Source organism: Typopeltis vanoorti, chromosome 2 (assembly GCF_054136105.1).
Source record: "Typopeltis vanoorti isolate ZY-2024b chromosome 2, IOZ_Tvanoo_1.0, whole genome shotgun sequence".
NCBI lineage: Eukaryota > Metazoa > Arthropoda > Arachnida > Uropygi > Thelyphonidae > Typopeltis > Typopeltis vanoorti.
The window spans coordinates 31,875,807-31,902,532 of record NC_143550.1 but is presented as its reverse complement, the minus strand read 5'-3'; the positions used below and the strand labels follow the sequence as shown (position 1 = coordinate 31,902,532).

The 26,726-nt window shown below is 37.7% G+C and overlaps 1 protein-coding gene across 1 annotated transcript in view; it reads left to right on the top strand.

Moving 5' to 3' along the window:
• The window catches only part of LOC150108907 (muscle calcium channel subunit alpha-1-like), a 1,617,925-nt gene that overhangs the window by 873,624 nt on the left and 717,575 nt on the right, over window positions 1-26,726 (top strand). Inside the window, exon 24 of the mRNA XM_090414483.1 lies at window positions 2,256-2,362. Coding sequence (XP_090270609.1) covers window positions 2,256-2,362 — 107 coding nt within the window. The remainder of the gene's footprint in view (window positions 1-2,255; window positions 2,363-26,726) is intronic.

Sequence of the window (26,726 nt, the reverse complement as noted above, 5' to 3'; positions counted from 1 at the left end):
TTGCACTTGTAGAGAGTCTTGATTGATAAGAACAGCTAGCATGCAATGTGGCCAGAAATTTGCTAATTAGGCAAAGAAAAATATTATACAGTTTTTCTCACCCCTGACATTCTAGAAGGTCATGGGTAAGACCTTCTAGAATGATTATAGAAGATTGATATTAGTGGATGAAAATGGCAGCTTTGTAACTACTACAGAGGATATAGTCGAGGTATTCAGTGAGTAGTATATCAGATTAGTGTTTCATCTTCATAAATGTGCCATCATAAGGAGCATTAGTGTAGAAGGTATGGTAAAGTAGGGGACTGATGGTGAGTGCTCAAGAGATATTGAAGGATTCAATAAACTTTTTTGCTAATATGGCAGTAGGTTCGACTGTGTGTCTTAAGGGATGCATAGTGATATGCTGTGATATCTTCTGTCTCTTGCAATAGAACAAATCCCAAAGGAGTGAAAATAGGTTTTATTTTGATAACTTCAACATCAGAATTTTGTTGATAATATCATTATTCTCTATGAGTCAGCATGGGTTCATTAAATTGAGGTCATTTTTCTGAAATCTGCTTATGTGCTATAACATGATATCAACTTCACTGGATAAGGGAGATGCACTGTACTTACATTTTTCAAAGGTCTTTAGCTTCTACTGATCAGACCTCAATAAAGGTAGAAACTGCTCTGGTTATTGACCCTTACCATAATGCATAGCATTATAAACACCTGAAAAGATGTGTGCTTTGCATTATGGGATACTAAGGCAATTGATGTGAAGTTATCAACTTCTCTATACAAGTAGCCTAGTTGTGAAGATACTTCATGTGCAAGCTTTGTTTGTTTACACTTTGCTAAAGGACAAAACAAGAATATAATTTCTTCGTGGGTTTGATTTGGAATGAACAAAGTTAGATAATGAATTAATCAGTTCGGCAGGTGATTGGCTATCAGACAGGTATTAGCACTTGTATAGAGAAGTTATCAACTTCTCTATACAAGTAGCTTAGTTGTGAAGATACTTCATGTGCAAGCTTTGTTTGTTTACACTTTGCTAAAGGACAAAACAAGAATATAATTTCTTCGTGGGTTTGATTTGGAATGAACAAAGTTGGATAATGAATTAATCAGTTCGGCAGGTGATTGGCTATCAGACAGGTATTAGCAAATTATGTATGAATGAGTGGTATCCCAAAAAGAGGAGTCACTAGTGATGTATGCCACAAAAGCTGTTTCTGAACTGTTATTGTTTAACTAATATGTTAATAATATTAGGACAATGCAAAGAACTGTGAGAAGTGGAATAAATGTTGTATCCTTACAGGAGGTTTTGAATACTTACAGGAGGTTTTGAACTGTGTGAGTGAGCAAGTTGAGCTACTAGTTCATTATTGCAAAGTGTGAGATCTTTAAAATGGTAAACAAAGATGGGATTCAAAAGTTTTGCAATTAATGGAGAAATTTTGAAGGCAGTGGAATAGGTGAGGTATCTGGAAGTGGTGACAGACAGAGACTTGAAGTTTAGAAGTCATGTTGCTAAAATTGTAGATTATGGCAGTGATAAGAAGGCAACAGATATGGCAATGATGAAGGCCTTAATATGTAGAAGTAAAGAAGTTATGATTCCCTTCTATAAGGCCTTTACCAGGTCACCTATGAACTGCTATGCACAATTCTGTCACTTGGTTTTCAAGGAATGAATATCTTAGAGATGATTCAGTAAGGTAGTATCAGGTTTCAGTATTTGAAGGAATGCAATTCTTCAATTTCAATATCTTGTGAAAAGAAGTAGGAGAGGGAATATGATTGAGACATATAAGGTGGTCAGAGGATGAGCTACCTGATTACTGTGGATGAGATTTTTTATAGAAATCTCATCCACAGAGTAGTGGGGGACAAGGGTAGAAGAAGAGGCCATTCCTGTAAGCTGTATAAAGGAGAGTGTGAGAAACAAAGTGAAGAGCAGGGTCTTTGTATAGAAAGTGGCTGGTGATTGGAATGCATTTTGTATGGGTGTGGGAACTGTGAATGAATATAAGTCATAGTTTGATGAATTTATTTTTTTCAAGTAGACATCTTTTGTCAGTCTTTTGAGATGGAGGTCTGATAATAATAATAATAATAATAATAATAATAATAATAATAATAATTATTATAATTGGAACACTTCTGATATAATTTGTTTGCAAATCATATTTCTTCAAATTAACAAGGACATCATATCACAGTTTTGATTTTTATTTTATTTTATTTTTTATTTGCAGGCAGTTGCCTATGGCCTGATTTTGCACAAAGGGTCATTCTGCCGTAGTTACTTCAACTTGTTGGATGTTCTTGTTGTTTGTGTATCTTTGGTATCTTTTGCTTTTGGGTAAAGTATTAATGCTGATTTTGATCACTTTCAATGAATTTGAAGTCAGCTGCTTAAGAGTTTTGTTTACCCTTACTTAGAAAGGTTTTCTCTCTTTGTCAGATAAATATATCTGGCAATGAGAAAGAAATTAAAAGGAAAATTGTGTGTGTGTGTGTGTGTGTGTGTGTGTGTGTGTGTGTGTGTGTGTGTGTGTGTGTGTGTGTGTGTGTGTGTGTGTGTGTGTGTGTGTGTATGTGTGTGTGTGAGAGAGAGAGAGAGAGAAACAAAAAAAAAATCCATGAGGCTAGCATTTTTGTATCCTAATTTTAAACCATTAATCTAAGAGATACTGAATTAGAGACACTTTCATGAACAAATATGACAAAAAATTTATAAAATAGTTATAATCAACAGTTTTATGTGGCAAAGAGAAAATTGTTATGTCAAGTTTGAAAAATATATCTGTTTACAATGATAACTGTTAAACATATTATTGTTTATATCTGTATTAATGATTATTAACTTTTTACTGCATTCGTGATGTGTAAGTTGTATATTTTGACACTATATATATATATATATATACTTCCATTTATATGCATTTATATACTATCAAAGTGTTATTTAAAGTCTTTATCCCTTTATAAATGTATGAATTTATGTAACAGTAAACATTAGACAGTAAACTCCAATTTCTAAATTGGAGTTTACTATCTAATGGTGGCAATATGTTCTTTGGGCTTCACAAAATGTGAAAACCTTTTTTACTCTGATAATCTATCAGACTATTTTTTTAATTTTTTAAAGAAAGAAAAATAAGAGAAGATAAAAAAAGTGGTAATATACATTTATTATTAATGTATATTAATAATAAATAAACTGACTCCATGGGTATCTCCATGGAGTCAGTAGACTCATCGCGGGAGACCCAAACTAGCAAAACAATATCTGTCATATCTCTTCTTGAATTCATTTACAGATGAAGAGCTCACAACTAAGTCAGGCAATGAATTCCACTCATTCATCACCCTCCAGGGAAAAAATGTTGTTCTGACACCCTTGTTAACCACACTCTTCTTTAATTTCCAGGGATGACCTCTTGTTCTTCCATGACTATCACACAGCTGAAACATTTCCCCTGCATCAATCCTATAAAAACCTTTCAGTAATTTAAATGTTTCTATCATATCCCCTCTTCTCCGCCTATCAACCAACCTCTGCAATCCACAAGCTCTCAATTTATCAATGTAGGGAGCATTTTTTACATCACTGACCAACTTGGTCACTCTTCTTTGAACCCTCTCCACAGCCTCCTCATCTCCAAGGAATCCAGGTGACCAGACCTGAGCACAGTAATCCAAATGTGGAAGTATCAATGCTTTATAAAGGGGAATAATAACCTCTTTATTTCTGGATGTCAGTGTGTTCTTCAAGAACCAAGTAATCCTATGTGTAATATAATATATATATATATATATATATATATACATACTTCCATTTATATGCATTTATATACTATCAAAGTGTTATTTAAAGTCTTTATCCCTTTATAAATGTATGAATTTATGTAACAGTAAACATTAGACAGTAAACTCCAATTTCTAAATTGGAGTTTACTATCTAATGGTCACCTTAGCAATGTGTCCTCTGAACTTCATCTCCCTATCTACCAATACCCCTAAGTCCCTAGCCTCATCAATCTCTTGGAGTACCTTTCCATCGATGTAGTACACAGCTGGTAATCTTTTAATCCCAAAATGCATGACTTTACACTTTTCCACATCGAACTGACATCCATTATCTTTTGCCCATTCTACCAGCTTATTTAAATCATCCTGCAAACTTTCAACATCAGTTTGATTTTTTATTGCGCTACCCAACTTTGCATTATCAGCAAACAACTGAATATCTTCCTGTAAGCCATTTCCTGTATCATTTATATACAAATTAAACAACAATGGCCCAAGCACAGAGCTCTGAGGCACACCACTGGTCACCTGCCTCATCCTGGACTCGGCTCCTCCATACACTACCTTCTGGTATCTCTCCCTGGACCATTCTCCTATCCATATCACCAATTTAGTATCCATTCCCATCTGCTCCAATTTGCATAACAGTGTTCCATGGGGTATCCTGTCAAAGGCCTAAGCAAAATCCAGAAGTACCACTGTGTAGCCAGTTCCTTTGTCCAACTCAGATGTCATTCTATTATGAAAAGTTAATAGATTGCTAAGGCAGGACTACCTTTAACAAAACCATGTTGGCCTCTATAGAGTATCATATCCTGATCCACCCATTCATGAATTTTGTCTTTAACAACTTTTCCAATACTTTTACCACTGCTCCTGAGATGGTGATTGGTCTGTAATTAACTACCGCAGTTTTAGAGCCACCCTTATGCAAAGGAACCACTTTGCCTAACTTCCACTCCCTAGGGACCATACCAGAGTTCAAACTTAAATTAAATATCCAGGTAAGAGGGGTTGACAATTCATTTGCACATTCATGCAACACCTGAGCTGATATTCCATCTAAGCCTACAGCAGTGTTTGCATTTAAATTTTGCAATATATTAAATACCTCTGATTCTTTAGCTTCAATTCTCACATTAGTTATTGCTACAGGTACAGAGATATCCTCACTTGGGTGATAGACTTTTGAAAAGTGATCACTCAGTAACTCAACTATTACATCTGATTTTGTCACCTCAATACCATCAGCACCCACTAAAGTTATCCTTCCGAAGTCATTCTTCCTTTTACTTGCTACATAGCGGAAGAACTCTTTGGGATTACCCTTGATCTCTTTGGCTAAGGTCTTCTCATAATCTGATTTAGCTTTTCTTACTATGCTGGTAACCTTCCTAGCTTGAGCCTTGCACTGCTCATGGGTATACTGATCGCCTTTCTCCTTGTAAATTCTCCATAACATTTTCTTTTTTTTGCAGTTCAAGCTTGATACTACTGCTCATCCATCTAACGCCTGCCTTGTTTGACTTCCCGACCATGGGGACACAATCTGATATTGCTTTCCTCAGATACCCGTTGATTTTATCCCATGCGCTGCTAACATCTTTCCTCTGCAATATGTTCTGCCATGGGATGGCTGCAAGCTCACTCCGAACCTTATTATAATTATAATTGCCTAACCTGTAGTTCCGTTTATATCCCTTCTTAACAGAGAAATCCACAGATTTTGCAACCTCCCAAGTCAATACCACATGATTGCTTTCACCAATTGGAGGTAACGAGGACACCTTACTTATGCATATAACCTCTGAACCAATAACCAGGTCCAACACTCTTACACCACGTGTCCCTTCAGTTATGTGCTGTTTCAAGTAATTATCTCATAGAAGATGTATGAACTCCATTTCCTTTTTGCTACATGATATTTCCTCCTTCCAATTGATATCACCGTAATTACAATCCCCCATAATAATCACTAAGCCTGTACTCATTGCACTAATTTGCTGATGCATTAATTCAATATCTCCCTCTATACTTCCTGGCCTATAGCAGCATCCAACTGTATATTTGGTTGCATTGGTCACTATTTTGCACCAGATCGCCTTAAATGAACTCTCATTCACATGTCTATCATCTTGATATACTACTTTCTTTGGCTGCAACATATCAGCTATCATCAACAGCACTCCTCCCCCTGTTCTATCTTCTCTATCCTCCCTGAAAATACTGTACCCATCACATTCAATTCCAGTGACCACATCTTCTGCTGACAGCCAAGTTTCACTAATGCCTACAACTTTTGGTGAGATTGCACTGACTAATGCCAAAAATTCTTCTCTCTTATTTCGAATGCTTCTTGCATTGGTATACAAATATTGCAGATTCCCTCTAGATCTTGTACCGGCTTTAGAACTGATATATAAGTCACTAATTTCAGTAGTTCCATGCCGATTTTTATCCCCTCTCTTCTGCAATTTATTCTGCGTATAAGGATCAATAAATATATAATCAGTGCTAAAGTTGTTTCTCTCTCTTACACTCGACCTTTTCAATATTAGTTTCCCTACCCAATTACTTCAACTTGTTCAGAAAACCGTAACTTCTTCAATCGCTTATGTCCTTCCATGTTCAGATGCAGTCCATCTCTAGCATACACCTGTCTTTTTCCTTCAAACACACTCCAGACATCAACAAATTCCAGACCTCTTTTTTTGCACATTCTTGCAATCATATCATTCATTGCCATCGCTTGTCTACTTAACTTGTAATTGTCAAAACGAGGAAGCACACACTATCCTCCCATTGACACTTTTCCTCTTCACAATATCTAACAATGTTCTTAAATCTTTTCCTACCAGATTTATACCACCACTCAGGTCATTTGTACCCACCATAACTATCATCTTGTCTGCTTCATGCCCTCTCTTTATTGCTAAAGCCACTCTTTCTATTATCCCATCAGCCGAGCACTCCTCATGCATATCACTCTCCGTACCCTTAATCATAGAATCACCATATATCTTACCACTCTTAACTTCATTCAAGTCCACACAAGCATTACTCATGGACTCATTTTCTATGCTATTCAGCATGACTCTCCCAGTTTCATTACTCAATCTATTACTTATCCCCCCCCCACACTCTTTGGTTTTATTTTGTTGACTCCCAATCACTCCCATACTATTTATTGCTGCATCATTCACCAAAGACTCACCCATACATAATCCTGTTCTAGTTACTTCAGCTAAAGTAATCTCTATAGTCCTAATTTCTCTGTTTAACACATTAAACTCAGTTTTAACTTCCAGTATCTCCTTACTGAGCACTTCCAATTCCTCATGCAGAAGATGAAGGTCATTTTTCATTTTCATGAACTCCCGCCGAAGTTCTTCCACTATGATTCCAATGTCAGCTTCCATTCCTAAACGCTCCAGCCTCTCCCGACACTTCTCACATACATCGACATTTTTGTTCTTCTCGTTTAGCCAGACTGACCACAGATCCTTCACATTCTTCACCACATACATGTAGCAGTTTCTGCAATGCATCCATTGCGAAAAATCTAATGCTGAGTCAGCCTTTCGTGTAGAAGTAGAAGTCCTGCATGCCACTGACATACGTTTCTTGTTGGACGCCATTTTTACACGTTGAAGTAGTGAAACAAACAGCAGTGAAATCACAATATATACAACACAGTTCCAAACAATAACACCACTGAAGGACACTTGTATCTAACCAATGCACAACTGCAGCACAATTTGAGACAAAAAGCCACACTGTATTTAAATTTAAAAACACGTTTCCTAGACTAACTAAACACAACCACCACCAGATGACCAGATCCACACTACAATGTAACGTTTGATCTAATGAATTATTCCACTTTCCATTTCTCCCATTTCTCAGAAATAAATATCCAAGAGATTATTTGCATTTATGGAACAACTATAGCTTCTGAAATTATCTTACATGATTCTTCAATTAATCTCATAACATTATATGAATCTCATAACATAATATGATATGAATAATATGAATCTCATAATGAATCTCATCACATAAAGTTATGAAAGGAATCTGTGAGCAAGAGGGTGAGGAGTGGTTTCTTTGCATGAAGGGTGGTTGAACCATGGAATGCATTGCCTGATGGAGTGGTGAGAGCGAGAATGGTCAATGAGCTTAAAGAGTGGTATGATAGACTTTGTGTTTCTTAGGGGGGGGGGACCTCCCGTCGATAAGTCTTGATAGACTTTGTATTTCTTAGGAGGGACCTCCCACGATGAGTTTTTTGACTCCATGGAGGCCTGAATAATAATAATAATAATAATGATAATTATAATTTTGCCCTTCCATCCCTAACATATATAAATAATAATAATCAGCTAATGCCTTTTATTCACTTATAGGGAATAGGCAAGGCATTTTAATCCCATCTAGCTTTTGGAGACTAAGCGGGCAGTTCAATCTCCACTGGTAGCCAGTCAGAGATAGCTGGCTCATGATTATCACTAATTATAAGTGGCAACTGATGAAGAGACAGTCAAACAAGTGCTGTCATCTGTTGGTACCCAACCCTAACAGGATGTGTCACTGTCTGAAATAATCTAGGTTCTACAGTAGATTTTCTTGAGTTTCTGGCAGAAAAAACACTCTTGCCTGTGCCTGAAATCAACTAACTTGGGAATCATTTGAAGAAAGGCTTAGAAAAAGTTCCTCCAGTTAGTGACAAGACTTGAACACTTAAATCTATCTTTGGGTGGCAAGTACAGAGGATGCAAGCTTTTTTTTTTTTTTTTTTCAGAAATAATAATTCCACACATGACAGTTGGTACAACATGCAGTAGATCAGTACCATGTGTACGCGAGGGTTGCAAAAAAAAAAAAAAAAAAAAAGAGGAAAGCTCCTTTTTTTTTTCCAAAGCACAGCTCCTTTTGGACATGTATAATGTATGCATTAAGGGAAGGGTCACTACCCAGACCGGTTTCGACCTTTATTGAGGTCTCATCAGTGGGAGCCAAATCCAAACATGTCTGCAAGGAGATGTGCTTTGCATTATAGGATACTAAGGCAAGTGATGAGAAGTTATTCCACCTTTGCCACGAGTTGCCCCAGTTTTGAAAATACTTCAGGTGCAAACTTTGTTTGCTTATACCTGGATAAAGGATTAAACCAAACAGGGGCACGGCAAGGGTTTTTGCTACCCGGGTGCAAATTTTTATCGGCCGCCCCTAATACTGCATTGTATAATCCAAATTAGATATTAGCTACATAAAATGACGCCCTATCAATGTTGCCGCTCGGGTGGTGCACCCCTTGCACCCTTGGGTTGCCGCTGCCCTGAAACCAAATATATAATTGGTAGTATAGCCAAATGAAAAACTTCCATCAACTTATCTCTATTCCAGAGAATGTTAATAATAAGGCGTGACACCTTTTGGCAACTGGTATATGGAAATATGACTTCTCCATTACTTCCACCTTAGTATCACTACCATTGGGTCTGGCTCCCACTGACGAAACCTCAATAAAGGTCAAAACCGGTCTGTGTAGTGACCCTTCCCTTAATGCATAGCATTATACATGTCTGCAAGGAGATTTGCTTTGCATTATGGGATACTAAGGCAAGTGATGAGAAGTTTACCATCTTTGCCACAAGTTGCTCCAGTCCTGAAAATACTTCAGGCACAAACTTTGTTTACTTGCACTTGGATAAAGGATTAAACCAAATATATAATTGGTAGCATAGCCAAGTGAAAAAACTTCTGTCATCATTCTGGTAATGTGTTCCATTCACTGACAATTCTGCATGTAAAAAATCTATTCCTCACATCCCTCTTCACCATACTCTTACATAACTTCCAGGGATAACCTCTGGTTCTTCTCCTCTCACCTTCTAATTTTTTTTATAATCCTAGATATTAATCCAGGATTATAAAAAAATCGATAAAATCCTCTCACTAATTTAAATGTTTCTATCATATCACCTCTCTTCTTCCTATTCACCAAACTCTTCAATCCATATTTCTTCAACATCTCTCCATAGCCAGCATTACAAACTCCTGATATTATCTTAGTCACTCATCTCTGAACCCTCTCCAATGTCTCTGCATTACATTGATAACCAGGCGACCGGATCTGAGCACAATAGTCCAAACGTGGTCTTGACTGTTGACTTATACAGTGGCAAAACCACTTCCTTCCTTATCCTTGTATTTTGGAGCACTTCTTATCATAGCAGCACTACAATGTGCAACCTTTGCAATGCTAGCAATATGCCCTCTAAACTTCAGTCTACTGTCAGCTATCACTCCCATATCTCTAATCTCATCCACTTCCTGCAGTATGGCACCATCGATATAGTACACAGCCTTATATTTCTGCACACCAAAATGTGACACCTTGCAATTATTGATATTAAAACTACAACCCCACTCTTTTGTCCAAGTAAAAAAGTCTATTCAAATTTTCCTGAAGGTATTCAGCATCAGCAGTGATATTTATAATTCTTCGTAACTTACCATCATCAGCAAATAACTGAAGATCCTCACTCAGTCAACATGATATATCGTTTAAAAACAAGCGAAACAGCAGGGGTCAAAGAACAGAACCCTGAGGCACATCACTGGTTACCCTTCTATTTTGAGACAGTGTTCCATCATACATAACCTGCTGCTATTGTTCAGAGAGCCAGTCTCTGATCCATCTAACCAATATACTAATCTATTCCCATCTTCTGCAGCTTGTACACCAACTTATGGTAACTTAAGTATAAAGAGCTAATAAGCTTCATTTCGGCAATGAAAACATTACTTAAATTAAGGGGATATTAAATCCCACATAGTTTTAAATCGAATAAGAAACTCAAAGATTGGAATCAGAGAGTTTCTTGCCGAATATAGTAAACTATAAAGTATCGGCGACACTAGCGTTAGCCAATGCAAGTGATCCTAGTACGTAGTACAATACCGGGCAACTCGTTGCAAAGGTGGTGAAGTTTAGATCGCTATTCTTAGGTATTTTCCATAATGTAAAAACACATTTCCTAGGAAATGTGTGCTGTTATTACATTATGGAGGGAGGTCACTACCCAGACCGGTTTCAGCCTTTTTTGAGGCTTCATCAGTGAGTAGCTAATTTAAGTAATGTTTTCATTGCCGAAATGAAGCTTATTAGCTCTTTATACTTAAGTAACTTAATGGTTGCACCTGTTTGGAAAACTCGTTCGCAGAGTACATAAGTTCTTTTCGCTATACACTTTGGTATTAGGTCTAGCTACTCACTGATGAAGCCTCAAAAAAAGGCTGAAACCGGTCTGGGTAGTGACCTCCCTCCATAATGTAATGACAGCATACATTTCCTAGGAAATGTGTTTTTACATTATGGAAAATACCTAAGAATAGCGATCTGAACTTCACCACCTTTGCAACGAGTTGCCCGGTATTGTACTACGTACTAGGATCACTTGCATTGGCTAACGCTAGTGTCGCCGATACTTTATAGTTTACTATATTTGGCAAGAAACTCTCTGATTCCAATCTTTGAGTTTCTTATTCAGTTTTAAAACTATGTGGGATTTAATATCCCCTTAATTTAAGTAATTATCATGTGGTAATTTATTAAATGCTTTTGCAAAGTCTAAGAATATGACTGTATATGATTCTCCTTTATCTAACACACTCGTCACCTTATCATAAAATGCAAGGAAATTACTAAAACAGGACCTACCCTTTACAAATCCTTGATGACCATCAACCCAATTTTGTATTCTATCGTTACCAATCTCCTCAACACCTTGACCACAACTGCAGTTATACAGATTGGCTTATAGTTGGAGACTTCTGTCTTAGAACCATGCTTGTGGAGTTGTACTAATTTGCCTTCTTTCCTCTCCTTAGGAACTCTACCAACTGCAAGACCTTCATTAAATAACCAGGTCAAGGGCATAACCAACTGTGGTACACATTCCTTATTAGTATGCGGTGATGCATCATCCATTCCCACCACCGTATGCACATCTAACCCAACCAACATTTGATACACCTCTACTTCTTTCACTTCCAATTCGCCTAATACTTGCCTCTCTTTTATGTATTGTACTGAATCATTTATACCAGTATGATATACACTGATAAAGTGCTTGTTCAATAATTCCACTATATCCTTTGCAGCTGTTAGTCTTCTGTCATGACTATCCACCAATGTTAGTCTGCCATAATTATTCTTTCTCTTGCATGGTGTGTAGTGAAAAAATTCCCTTGAGTCAACGTTGGCCTGACCAGCTAAACTACAAACCCACTGTTTTGTCCAAGTAAAATGTCTATTCAAATCTTCCTGAAAGGATTCAGCATCAGCAGTTCTACTTATATTTCTGCCCAACTTTGCATCATCAGCAAATAACTGAAAATCCTCAGTCAGTCTACACGATATATCGTTTACAAACAAGTTAAACAGCAGGAGCCCAAGAACAGAACCCTGGAGTATGCCAGTGGTTACCCTTCTTTTTTGAGACACTGCTCTATCATACACAACCTGCTGGTATCATTCAGAGAACCAATCTCTGATCCATCTGACCAGTATATTATCTATTTCCATCCTCTTCAGCTTTACACCAATTTGCCATGTCCACCAACTTGCCATACTCTGCCATGTCCATCAACCCAATTCTATGTTCTGTTCCTTACCAATCTCTCCAACACCCTGAGTTCTTTATAGTCTGCTGCCATGACTATCCACCTATGTTAGTCTGCCATAATTATTCTTTCTCTTGTTTGCCATGCAGTGGAAAAATTCCCTTGAGTTAACCTTGGCCTGAACAGCCAATCTCCTCTCAAACTGCTCCTTTTCCTTCTTTATCATGCTCATCACTTTTCTAACCTGCACTTTATACCCTTCACGGAGCTGATTACCACCAACTGTCTTGTACCTTCTCCATAACATTTTCTTTTCCAGCACAGTTTGTTTGATTACACTGTTCATCCATTTCACTCCAACTCTATTCACTCGCTTAACCCTCGTAATGCAGTCATACATTGCTTTTGTCAGATACTGCCTTGTGAGTTTCCATGCATTGTCAACATCTTTTCCACTCAGCTCATGTACCCAATGTATTGATTCTACCTGACTACAGAGCTTCCTATAATCACCTGCTTTATACTTCCACATATATCCATTTTTGGTAGTGACCTTTTCTTGTTTCATCACTTCCCAAAAAAGTACGTAATGATCACTCTCACCAACCAGTAGCATTTTCAACACTTCACTAACAACTACATCTTGTGAAGTTATCACCAAATCCAAAATATTAAAGCCTCTAGTTGCTTCAATCACGTTCTGCTTAAGATACTTATCTCTCAGAAATTCCACAAACTCGCTCTCCTTGTTCCCATGCACTATCTCCTCCTTCAAGATTATATTCCTATAATTAAAGTCTCCCATCAGGATCACCATACCCAACTAATTTGCTTAAATATTTTACAATCAGTATTCTCTGCATTCCCTGGCCTATAACAGCATCCTATCAGATATACTAACCTGTTTATTTAAACATTGCACCACACAGTTTGAAATCTGTGCATGCACTATCTACTTCCAAACTTTGCAGACACAATTCCTCTGCAGTCATTAACAGCAGTCCTCCTCCTCCTCCTTCTCTTTTCACATCTCCATCCTTCCGGAAAGTTATATATCCTTCTAATTCTATTCCCAACATCACATACTCCTCCGACAACAAAGTTTCACTTATTCCAATTACTTTTGGGCATACTGCCTCAATTGATGCCACAAACTCAGCTGTCTTGTTTTCGAATACTCCTTACATTTGTGTATAAACATAACAATCCCTGTGTGTTTGAGGCCATTCTACCAGCACCAACATTCTCTATTCTAGCTGCTATACCACATCTCTCTCTCTTTGGTCTGACCACTCCTGTTTCCATGATCCAGACACTGATTTTCATTTCTACCTGTCTCATTCTCACCTTTATGCATTCCATCACCTTGTGCTGCTGCTGCAACCATAGCCCTACCACTGGACTATCCATCACCAGGCTAGTCACCTGACATGGAGAACATTAATCTACTTTTATGCCAACAGAGAAAGGTAATCAAAATGAATCTATGGATAACATCCATGGGATGGAAAAGGTAAAACAAAATGGAAATGACAAAATATAATACACTTAGCAAACTGGAACATAAGAGGAATAGCATATTATTATTATTATTATTACATAACACCTCCAGGGAGTCCAAAGACTTATCGAGGGAGGGCACCTACTCCACAACTCTCCGTCTCCACCACTCAATCCATCAACTACAACTATGTTCATCATCCACACCAACACCATCTACCATTGACCACCACCACTAGTATTTTCACTGACAATCACAAATATCCATGCCCATGGCAGGATTCGAACCTGCAGCCTTTTGGCTGGTGAGCGTATATGCTAATCACTTGACCAGCCAGGCCGACAATATATAGAAATAGAATTAGTTCAAATATTAAATGAAAGAAATTTTCAAATAGCAGTAATCACTGAAACAAAAAAGAAATTGAAAGGAACAGTGAGAAGTGAAAATTTTAATGTAATACAGGTATCCCTTGATTCATGCGATTAATTAATCCCTCAATGTTACCGTGTATATCAAAATCACGTTAATCAAATATAATAATCAATGGTAAAAATTACAATTCCTGTTTAGAGTATGTTCTCCATGCTCTAAACAGGAATGGTAAAAAATTGATCAACTTTGTAGATTATAATAACCTTAAAATAACGAATTCTTTCTATAAACATAAAGACATACATAAATATACTTAGACAGCAAGAGGATGGTAATTAATATTTATATTAATTATTATTATTATTATTATTGACACCTCCAAGGAGTCCAAAGACTCATCACAGGAGGGCACCTACTTTACAACTCTGTCTCCACCACTACACTGAATCCTCTACTACCAATCATCTACATCAATGGCATCTATCGTCTACCACCACCACCACCACAACGAGTATTTTTTGTCTGTACATTGCATGTGTTCTGAAGGGCTGATTTGTCTGTATGTGGAAATGAAAAACTCGAGTTTCTGGGAGAAAAAACCATGCTACATACATATTGAGATCAGCTAACTCACCTTCGATTGAAAGATTTCATATAAAGATTTCTCCCATCACAACAAGAATAAACTTAGGCCTTTTCCAATCGAAGGGCACAACATGCTGTTATTCTTCCAGTTGTGCTACAGAGGTGCTAATGGTTACATAAACATGTTTATCTCCCTATAGAGTTTCTTCCTGTCCACCCTAACTACCCCCTTTTCCCCTGTTCTGTTTGCATTCTCGTTCTCTCTTCTTCTCCAAAGAAATGCAATTTAACAGCAGATCACAAAAATTCTCCCACAAAGAATAGTTCAAAAAAATTCATAAAAAACAAAAAATAAACAGCAAAATTCCAACCAAAAGAATCATAAAAAACAACAGAAGTCCAATCAAACAACCCACCAACATTAAATCTTACCAAAAAAAAAAGTTTTCACATCCACTTCACCAACATTCTGGCCTTAACAGCAATATAAACAATGTACACTACCACTTACAGTCATCTAAACCAGAAGTACTATTCTTATTGAAATCTCAACTAGCAACCTAAACAGCCACTGTCCACCTCATCTGCCTAAATTACACATTACACAGCTCTTTCCACCACAAAGGCACACTTGTGCATTCATCAGAACCAACCATACCATACCAGAGACTGCAAACCCTCGAATCCCAACTGTTTGATCTACTTTGCCTCAAAATTTCTCTACCAAACCAACCTGCCCTTTTTATATGCTCTCTCTATCACCTCTCCATCAACCACTCTGACCTCTTCAACTAACTCTCTCTAAAGCTTGACTTTCTGCAGTCGAAATACCTCAATAGTGAGGTCATCTTTCTTGGGGACTTCATTTCCACAACTCACATTGGCTCCCCTCTCCAATTTCACTGATCAAGCAGGCGGGAATGCTGAGCTGTTTGCCATCATTGGACTTGGTTTTGATTGTTTTACAACCGTTGTGAGCTGCAGAGTGGGCATCTGGATGGTTGATCTCTCAGATCATCAATCTTCTGACCAGAATACTTGACAACCCCCTTCAAATTGCCAACACACATGACCTTTTCCTAACAAGCTCCTCTTCCAGGTATCCTTTGGTTGTTGGTTCTCCTCTTGGTAACTCAGACTACAACCTCATACAGTTCTCTTTTACGATTAAATTATTACCTTCATCTACCAGTTCACAGTCTTGTTTCCTTTGGCACTACAAGGATGCCAACAGGGTGGATCTCTGTGATTTCTTTTCCTCCTTCCCATGGTCTGGCTACTGCTTCAGCACTTCTGATCTAAACACCTGCTCAGACAGAATAACTGAAATCATCCTCACAGGAATCAAGGCTTTCATCCCTCGTTACACTCCAAACTCTCAGCCAACATCCAAGCTTTGGTTCTCAAAAAACTGTGCCAATGCTGTAAAAGAAAAAAACCTCTGCTTACCACAAATGGCTCAAGATCAACACTCCAGCTGCCCACTCTGCCTACACTGCAGCTCACAACAGTTGTAAAACAATCAAAACCAAGTCCAAGTCAGGCTTTGAAAGGGCCAAATGCCGCAAACTTGCCTCCTGCTCAATGGCAGTGATTCCTTCTGGTCCCTTGCCAAGGTCATTGGGTGCAACTTCTGCCAACTGAAGTTTCTACCACTCTCACATCCAGATGGATGTGAGAGTGGTGGAAAAATTGTAGTTACCTCACCTAAAGACAAGTCCAACTTACTGGCATCACTTTTCTCTTCTAATTCCTGCATTGAAAACCAGAGCAAACTTTCCTCCATTCTACAAAGAACGGCTCCCTTCATCACCCATAATCTTCCAACAAAAAGAAATCTGAAGAATCCTAAATAACTTGGACACTACAACTCATCTGGTCCTGATGGTATCCCACCTATTGTGCTAAAAAATTGTGCACAGAACTAACACCTATCTTGTATTACCTCTTCAACCTATCCTGTTCAACTGGCATCTACCCTACAACATGGAAACAGATCCACATCAATCCATCCCAAAGAAAGGTGATAAAAGTCAACCGACGAACTACTGTCCAATTGCCCTCACTTATGTTCTCTCTAAAGCTATGGAGAAGGTCATCAACAATTAACTCTTGAACCACCTAGTCACACCAACTAATCAGTGACCAGCAATATGGATTCCTCGGCTCATGATCAACAGCTGATCTTCTTGCTTACACTCATCTCTGGACTCAGACCACGGAGAAATTTGGAGAAACTTACATGGCATTTCTTGACATTTCAAAGGCATTTGATCAGGTTTGGCACAGGGGGCTTACTTAACAAACTGCCATCTTATGGTCTGCCTTCCTTGCTCTGCAACTGGATCACAACTTTCTCACTGATCACTCACCACGTGTCATGGTGGATGGTTTACTCTCTCCTGAAATTTCCCCACCAATGCAGGAGTACCTCAGGGTTCTATTCTTTCACCCACTCTCTTCATTTTGTATATAAATGACTTGCTCTCTCAGACTTCCAATCCTATCCATAGCTTTGCTGACAACAGTACACTCCATTCCTCCTTTTTATTTGACAAACCTTGTAGTGCTCAAGCATTCGAATCCTCAAGATCTACCATGACCAGTGACCTGAACTCAGATCTCCTAGCTAATCTCAGTGGGGCAAGGACAACCTTATAAACTTCAATGTCACCAAAACACAGTCCTTTCTGATCTCTCACAAGAAAGAGCTTGTCTGCCTTCTCCTTACCTTCAGTAATACTGTGATATCCAAGTGCAATCAGATTTCTCTTCTTGGACTGACCTGCACCTCAGATCTTTCCTGGCACAACCACATTTCACCTATAGTATCTGTAGCCTCCAGAAACTTTTTGTACTTTTTTGCACAAGATACTACTTCACACCTTCACAGCTGCTAACTCTATACAAGCCCAAATCCACCCAGCCATGGAGTATTGCTCCCATATTTGGGGTGATGCACCAAAATCCTCTCTAAGATTGCTCGATTCTGTCCAGAAGAGAGTAATCTGGCTAATTAATGACCCTCTCTCTCACAGATATTCATTTTTTGCTTTATGCCTCTTCTACAGATACTTTCACAGACAATGCTCTGCTGAATTGGCCACTATTATTCCTCTACTCTTCTCCAAAATCATTACAGCAAGAGCCACTGCTAACCAACACCTTTTTACAGTCCATTTTGAAACTCACAAACCAACCTCACTGCCTCCTCTTTCATTCCATCTATTTCTGTCCTTTGGTACATTCTCTCCCAGTCTGTCTTCCACAAAGATTACAATCCTCAGCTGTTCAAGCAAAATGTGAACAGATTTCTCCTTTCTTCTGTTCCCCTTACCCACACACACATGGCACTAATGTACTATAAGTCATGTGGCCTTTCGTGTGTGGATCAGATTTAAAAAAAAAAAAAATCTCCTACATTTCTATTATTTCTATTCACAACCACTTCATTTGCATCTATTCCATTCTACTGTTCTTTCACTTCACCTCTTACTTTCAACAATCTCTTGCTTTCATCACTCACTGCACTTCCTTCTAGCAACAGTATCTCCAGTGCCCTAACTCCAGAGCCATTCAAATACAATCTGTCACTTTTATACACATCCATTCTTTCCTTTAATACATGCCACATGGCTACAAACTTCACTTCCCTTTTCCTCACACAGTTCTGAAATACCTTTCATGATTCTTGCTTTCTATTTCAACTTATCTTTGTAATACCTTAGCAACATGCCGACAACATTTCCCATTATACTGTTATGTTTCACTTTCCTGAATAACCTCCTGATATCCATCCTTACATTTTCCTTATGTCTACCTAAATTATTTTTCTCCACAACCAAAGCTAACTCCCTTAATTGATTCCTTCTTGTATCCAAAGCATGAATTATCTTTCTCACTAACCATTGGAAAGCAGACACTATGACTATTTCATTAACTAATTCTCTAACAATGAATCTTTACTCACTACTATTTTCAAGTCATTCATCACCTCCTTTTCTTTTTTTCTTTTCATTCTATCCTTTTGCACTCTTTCATTTGTTTTCACTAGACATCTAAGTTCACTTTGCATATTCTTTATTTCATTTCTGTGCCGGCCTGACTGGCCGAGTGGATAGCGTATCCGCTCTCTAGCCAAAAGGCTGCGGGTTCGAATCCTGCCGTGGGCATCGATGTTGTGATTGTCTGTGGAAAAATTAGTGGTGGTGGTCTGTGCTAGATAGCATTGGTGTAGTTGCAGTCAGTTGGTGGAGACAGAGTTGTAGAGTAGGTGCCTTCCCTCGATGAGTCTTTGGACTCCCTGTAGGTGTCGAATAATAATAATAATAATAATTTCTAATTTTCAGCAACTTCAAATCTAGCATTCTGGAAATTTCACTCTCTGTTTCTCACATAATCTTGCTTCTTCTTGTTTTGCCATACCTTTTTTTCCGTTTTTTCATTCCTACTTCTTTTTGCTTCCATATAATTTTTTCTCATTTCTTCATTTGTACATTCTTCCACTCCCTCAATGTTACTAGTTTTCACTTTTTTTTACACAGTCTTTTCTGTCCCCATTTATGCTAAGTTTCATTCCTTCAGTCTATTTTGCATTTGATGAAAACTTGTAGGCTAACAAAATATTGCACTTTCTACAAATCCATACCTTCTTTCATCTCCTGTTCAGTCTCTCCACAAACTCATCCTTCACATTTTGCCACACATATATGCCCATTCATAACATTGAAAAATTTTGAAAAAGTTCATATCATTAATAGCATTTGAAGTTCATGCTGTACAGTGTGCAGATCTCATTTGTTATTGCCATTTTGTTTTGTTCAAAATTCATAATTCATAATTCAGCAAAATTCAAAATTCCATGAAAAAAAAAAATCATTAACAAATCCACAAAGCCCAACAATCATGCAGTTACACTAAGCTATCAATAATATACAATATTATATACCAAAATTAGCAATATCGCCAATTCTTACAAAATAACACTTATCTTTTCTAATGCTCTTTACCAATGTCCGAGTATGTTGAGGCCTTCTAGCTGCTGCTGTTTATTGGATCCTATATTTCATCTCTGTCACAGAGACAGATCATCAGATACAATTTTTAAAATTGTAAAAGTACACACAAAAATGCTAAAAAACAATAAGTGGGAAAAAATTGGACTAAACGCATAAAGTCCTATGTGGGGTTCCCTCTATGGTGCGGTTGGCTAGCCTTTAATGTCGGGCAAAAAGCATAAGAATTAAAGTTTCCCAAATGTTGGGAAGTCTAACACAGCCATCTTTTATAAGATTAGGCTTGTCTATTAATTATACTTGAGAAGCAGGCTTTTTTGCATGCAGAGTCATGAATGATTGGAATGCCTTGCCTTGAGAGAGTTAAGGCACAGTATGATGAGCTTTGTGTGTGACAAAAGGACCTCCTAGATGAGTTTTTTTACTCCATGTGGTATTAGGGTAATAATAATAATAATAATAATAATTATTATTATTAGATATACTGCTGATTCTTAAAAAAGGCTTTTAAGTTTATATTTGTTGTGTTGATGCATAATAGTTTTTTTTTTCTGTTTGATTCTGTGCAAGGTGCCAAGCATGGTCATCTAAATCATACTGACCATAGTTTTGGTAGTGGATGTATTTCTTGTGTTCTTCTAAGCAGATGTTTATAGTTGACACATACCCCAGTTTGATATAATCATATAATTTACACAAATAAAGAACCTTGTGAATGCCTGAAACAGTTAAGGCAGGAGTGGGCCTTAGGAGAGCAGATAAGAGCAGCCAGCTTCATATGATGTTTGAAAGCAGTATAGAGATTAGGTTTCTTTTAAGTGCTCTGGCTATTTTTTCGGAGGTTCCCCAAGTATAGGGAATAGTAATAACATTACTCTATGAGGTGCTACCCAAAAGCTCAGGGAATTTGACCATAAAAAGAAAATTACTTACCCTAACTTCCAATTTCTGCCATCTCCTTTTGAGGTAGTTCTCTTGGACATGTATACAGTGATCTCATACAACAAACAATAATGTAGGGATAGGCACATTGTTTTGGTTGAGAACTCAGTCATTGTTTTTCCTCTTGTCTGAATGTTTGCACCAAATCCACTTTAAAATCACACAGTAAAACTTGCCATTGACAGTTTGCAAGGGGGGGGGGGGAATCCACATCATGGACAGTCCCTTGGATGTTAAAAATAAATAAATAAATAAATAAATAAACATAAACTTGACATTGCTGGGAACATGTTGTTCTTATTTTTTCTTCTTGTAGAATTATCTACAAATGCTTCCTTCATCATTTAGTGGGTTTCCACGTTTTTTTTTTTTTTTTTTTTAGGTTGAAGCAAAATTTGATGCAAATTCTCTGCTTCTTAAAATATCTGCCATTTCAGTTGGAGAAGGAAAATCAGCAAACCACTAAAACATGATGCTATAAACACAAAATGTAACACAAGAATGCAGCCTCTCAGAGATGTTGGCATACTGAATCACAAAGGGTACTGCTCGTCACCCCTTATAGTGGCAGAAAGCCATACTACAACCAGTTCACCTGTTCAAATTTCTGAAACTTTTGGGTAACACCTTGTAATCTGCTTGTAATCTGTTTGTAGAGAGGGATGTGCAGAGAAGGGAGGGAGGAAAAAATATTGTATTATTCTTTTTAGCATTGTAGTCATTGGACAGGATGGTCTGGAAAATAAAGGAGGGTTCAGCCAAAATGGAAGCCTGGGTTGAACAGAAGTCGGATGCTCTGTTGATAATGGATTTGTTGATACCAGACTGTTGAGAGGGAAGATGATAGGAAGTTTATATATATATATATAACTACATGTGTAAATGGGTTTTCTGTAAACTGAGAAAGAAAAGGTGCCATTGGGAAGATGAATCACTAGAGTATCTAGAAAAGGTAGTTATTATTGTTATTTTCTTTTTCTATGGTGAAATGGATTCTGGGCTGCTAGCTGTTGAGGTGGTGGAGGAAGGAGTTTAATGTGGCTGAGCCACGTGGCCATATGAAGAACACATTATCCATATGGTTGGTGGGATCAGTGTTGGTTGGAGGGCATTATGTCACTTAACAACAACAGTAGGTAAATCTCTGGAGCCAAGATAAGTTTTAAATTTAGGAATATTTTTGAATAGCATTTCACCTAAAATTTCAAGGTTTTTAGTAGGTTTTGTAGATAATTTTGTGTGTAACAATTAACAGTTAATAAAGGCAAAAATGGCAGTACAAACAACCAAATGGACTGCATGAAAATTGAGTGTGTTGAGTGGTGAGGATTTTACTAAGATGGTTCATGGTCAATATGTATTATTATTCATTGTTGTTATTATTATTATTACTGCTAGACCCCATGGAGTCAAAGACTCATCTAGGAGGTCCTTTTGTGATACACACAGCTCATCATTCCATTGCCATACCATGCAATTCTCTGCAAACATCACACTCTCATGCAAGACATTTCAATCATTCACAACTTGCATGCAAAAAACCTGCTTCTCACACCATCCTTATACAGCTTCCAGGGATGTCCTCTGGTTCTTCCCTGATCTCCCACTGTTTACTGTAAAACCTCTCCAACATTGATCCTATAACAACCCCTTACTAACTTGCAGGTCTCTATCATATCATCCCTCTTCCTCCTATCCACTAGACTCTGTGCATGTATGCATGGGAGAATGTGGAAGATTTGTTTGTTGAGAGATTAAACAATAGAAGTAAGAGAGTGAGGGTCTGCAGACAGTGTGATGGATGGACTGTGGTGATTTGAATGAAAGTCATGAATGGGAAGCGAAGAACACTGAACAATAGGCATTGATGGGTGTAACACTGAGAATGATAGCCAGAAGAGTGGGTCTGAATGAGCCTGTTGTGACCGAGTATTTTTGGTAATCCATAAATATAAGGAATGCTATTGTTTACGTTTTTGGATAGTTTCAGGAGACCAGAAACAACTTTCTTCAACAGTGTTTAGAGTTCATTTTTTGTGTTTCGGTTTGTATTGGCATCAGTTAAGCAATCAAATAGTGTCATAGCGTTGCCACTGCTTTTGTAATATAAAATTCTAATTATGGCATAGTTTTTTTATTTTATTTTATTTTATTTTATTATTTTTTTTAAAGTATGGCAAGATCTGCATAGGATAAATTCCTTGTCATTTAGTCAAATAGGTGTTGTTATGGGAGGTGAGCTGTACATATCTCATTTTATTTTTCCCATGAGCAGTAAACTCATATTTTCTGTATGGATCTAAGGCATAGTTATGACTGACAATATTAATAATAGCCTCGTTTTGGAGCAGAAAGGATGATTGATTAAACACGTTTGTTCCCCTGAACAAACTTTTTAAAAACTTTTTTCACTGAAGTGTTGGAGACATCCAAGAGATTCCTTTCAAACTCATCATTCAGCTTGTTGAACAACTTTTTGGTAAGAACAGTAAAACTACAGAATGAGCAGAAATCAGCAAATAAGGCCAAGAAAATCCATTGGGAGTTTTTTGATATGGGGTAGGTAGAAATAATAATGGTTATCACAACATAATGCTAATGGATGAAAGTGGAATATTGGTAACTGCTGCAGAAGACATAATCAAGGCATTCATTGAGTGGTATGTCTGCACGGTTAGTCTAGTGGCTATGTGCTTTGCAACCATATGCCTGGGGAAGGAGTGTCCTAGGTTCGATTCCTGTCAGCGACGACGTGAAGAGCTTAAGGATCTTCCTCAGCCATAGCCAAGTTAGCCGTCTTGGGCGGGGACAGCAGGGTTTTTCCTCCAGTTTATCTGGGGTTTTTCATCCCACAAGCAGGCAAAACAGCCCCGTGAACACACACACACACAGATACAGTCAGGAATACTTAATACATTTCCTCCAGCCATAGGTCTGAATTGTCAGCTATGCCGGTCCCGAGCCCTGATAAAAATAGGGGGAATTGAGGTAGTGCCATACCTCTCCTTAAAAGGGGATCACAGCTGTTGAATCACCATACAAAATGAAATGATGAATTGAGTAGTTCATCAGGATATTTCATTCTCAGTGGGAAATCACTAGAATCTCAGTGTAGAGAATGAAATGAGGTAGGGCTCACTTATGACCATGCAAAAGGTATATTGAGGAGTTGAGTCAGCTATGAATAATGTAATAAGACTTCATAACATATCACCATGTCTCTTAAAGGAATGTTCCAGGGAGTTAGCATCACCTGTTTAATAAGAGTCCTGCAACAGCACAAGTTCCACTTCACAAAGGTAGTGATAATGCTAATGCTATAAATTATAGGCCAATTTGACCTATAATTTGTTACAAAAGGCTGGGCTACAAAAATGGATTAATAACAACGGTATTCTCTGTGATTATCAGCATGGGCGTGTTAAATGGTAGATGTGTTTTACCAACTTGTTTATGTACTATAACAAGGTATCAAAGTATTGGACAAGGGAAATGTTAACCTGCATGGCTGAACTGGTTGGCAAATTGGTTAACCTATCTGCTCTCCAGTCAAAAGGTTGCAGGTTCGAATCCCGTCATGGGCATGTGTGTTTGTGATTGTCTGTGAAAATAGTAGTAGTGGTGGCCAGTAGATGGCAATGATATAGATCATGTGGCTTGCTGTAGTTGGTGGATTGAGGGGTGGAGATGGAGAGTGTCTCTTAATTAGTCTTTGGACTCCTTGGAAGTATCACATAATAATAATAATAATAAATGATATCGCTGTAGATCAGTAATTTCAAGTGAATTAAAAAAATAAAACATTATATTGTTTGCTGGCCTGGTTGACCGAGTGGTTAACATATCCACTCTCCAACCAAAAGGCAGCAGGTTCGAAGCCTGCCGCGGGCATAGATGTTTTTGATTGTCTGTGAAAATACTAGTGGTGGTGGTTAGTAGATGGCCAGTAGATTGGTGCAGATCATGTGGTTCGCTGTAGTTGGTGGATTGAGTGGGGGACACGGAGAGTAGAGTAGGATCCTCCCTCGATGAGTCTTTGGACTCCTTGGAGGTATAAGCAAATTGTGTATGGGAATGTAATATCTTGAAAGGGGAAAGTTATTAGTGGTGTGCCACAAGTGTCTGGTATGGTACCATTGTTATTTAATTTATATATTTATATTATTGAGATGGGTCTAACTGATGATATACAACAATTTGCAAATGATGCAGAGCTGTTGTAAGTCATCAGTTGGACAACAGCATGGAATTATCAATTAAATGTTGCAAAGCATAATGTTTGTAAATTTGGTAGGCAACAAAGGTATGCAATGTATACACAATGGAGAAATTTTGAAAAAAGTTGAGGAGACAAGACACTTTGGAGTGTGTGTGTGGGGGGGGAGACTGGATCTGTATTTCAGATGTCACATTTCATGAGTTTTGAAGTCATCACCTTAGAATATGAGAATGTTACCCAGGACCTTAATGTGAAGAAATAAAGGAGTTATGATTTCTATAAATTTACATATATATACCACAGTAATTCATCATCATCATCATCATCATCATCATCAAATTCCTGCCATGTACCCTCAAGGGGTGTACAGGATATGATAGTACTACATGAAAAAAATTACATCATTACTAACTTCCTATCTACAATTTTCTTCCAAATCAGTCTGTTACTTGTCAAGACTCCAACATTATCAGATCTTATATTTCTATCTTCTAAGGGACTTTTTACCATATCAATCCACCTATGTCTTGGTCTTCCTGTGGGTCATTTTGCTGCCAACCTGGCAGAGAACACTTGTTTTGCTAATCTTTCTTTGTCCATTCTGTTTAAGTGACCATACCACCTGAGATTAGCTCTGCTAACGCATTCCTGGATGCTGACAATGTCAAGTTCTTTCCTAATATCCTCGTTTTTAATATGATATTACCATTGATGCCATCTGTTCATGCCTCTAATCTTTCTCAGCACTCTCATATCTGCAGTCTCTAGTCTTTGGTCAAGTGTTTTACTTCTGACCCAGCTCTGAGATCCATAAGTTAAAACTGGTTTGAACACTGTCTTGTATACAGCTAATTTAGTGTTCCGACTAATTTCTCTCTTATTCCATATGAATTTATTCAATTGACTTCCCACCATACCAGCTTTGCTGATTCTGTTGTCTATATCTATATTTAATTTACCATCTTCAGTAAAAATCGTGCCTAAGTAACTGAAATGTTTTACTTGTTCCACAGGTTCTCCATTCACAACACAGTTGACATTTTCAATAATTCTGTCTATTTTCATTGTCTTTGTCTTTTTATTGCTGACCTTCATACCATATCTATTACAATAGTTAGTCAGAGAATCTTGCAGACTTCTAGTGGATTTATTTAGAAGTATAACATCATCCACATAAAGCAAAGAGCTGACATTAACATCTCCAATTTTGATATCATGTTTAATACCACTTTCCTTCATAATACATATAGATAATGAATAACAGAGGGGATAATGTACATCCTTGTCTCACACAAGATTTAACATCAAACCATCTTCCTGTACTTCCTTCAATTCTAACTGCTGACTTACAACTCGAATAAAGACTAAGTATTGCTTGATATAATGCCCCATTGACACCATATAACTGTAGCGTACTGAATAGCTTCTCTCTCTCTCTCTCTAGGCACCTTGTCATATGCCTTTTCCAGATCGACAAAACTTAAATACAGATCTTTGTTATATTCCCATGATTTCTCGACTATTTGTCGTAAAGTGAAGATCTGATCCTGACAGCCTCTATTTTGCCTGAATCCAGCTTGTTCTTCACCCAGCTTTTCTTCCACAATTCTTCTCAACCGTTTCTTAGGTATACTTGCATAGATCT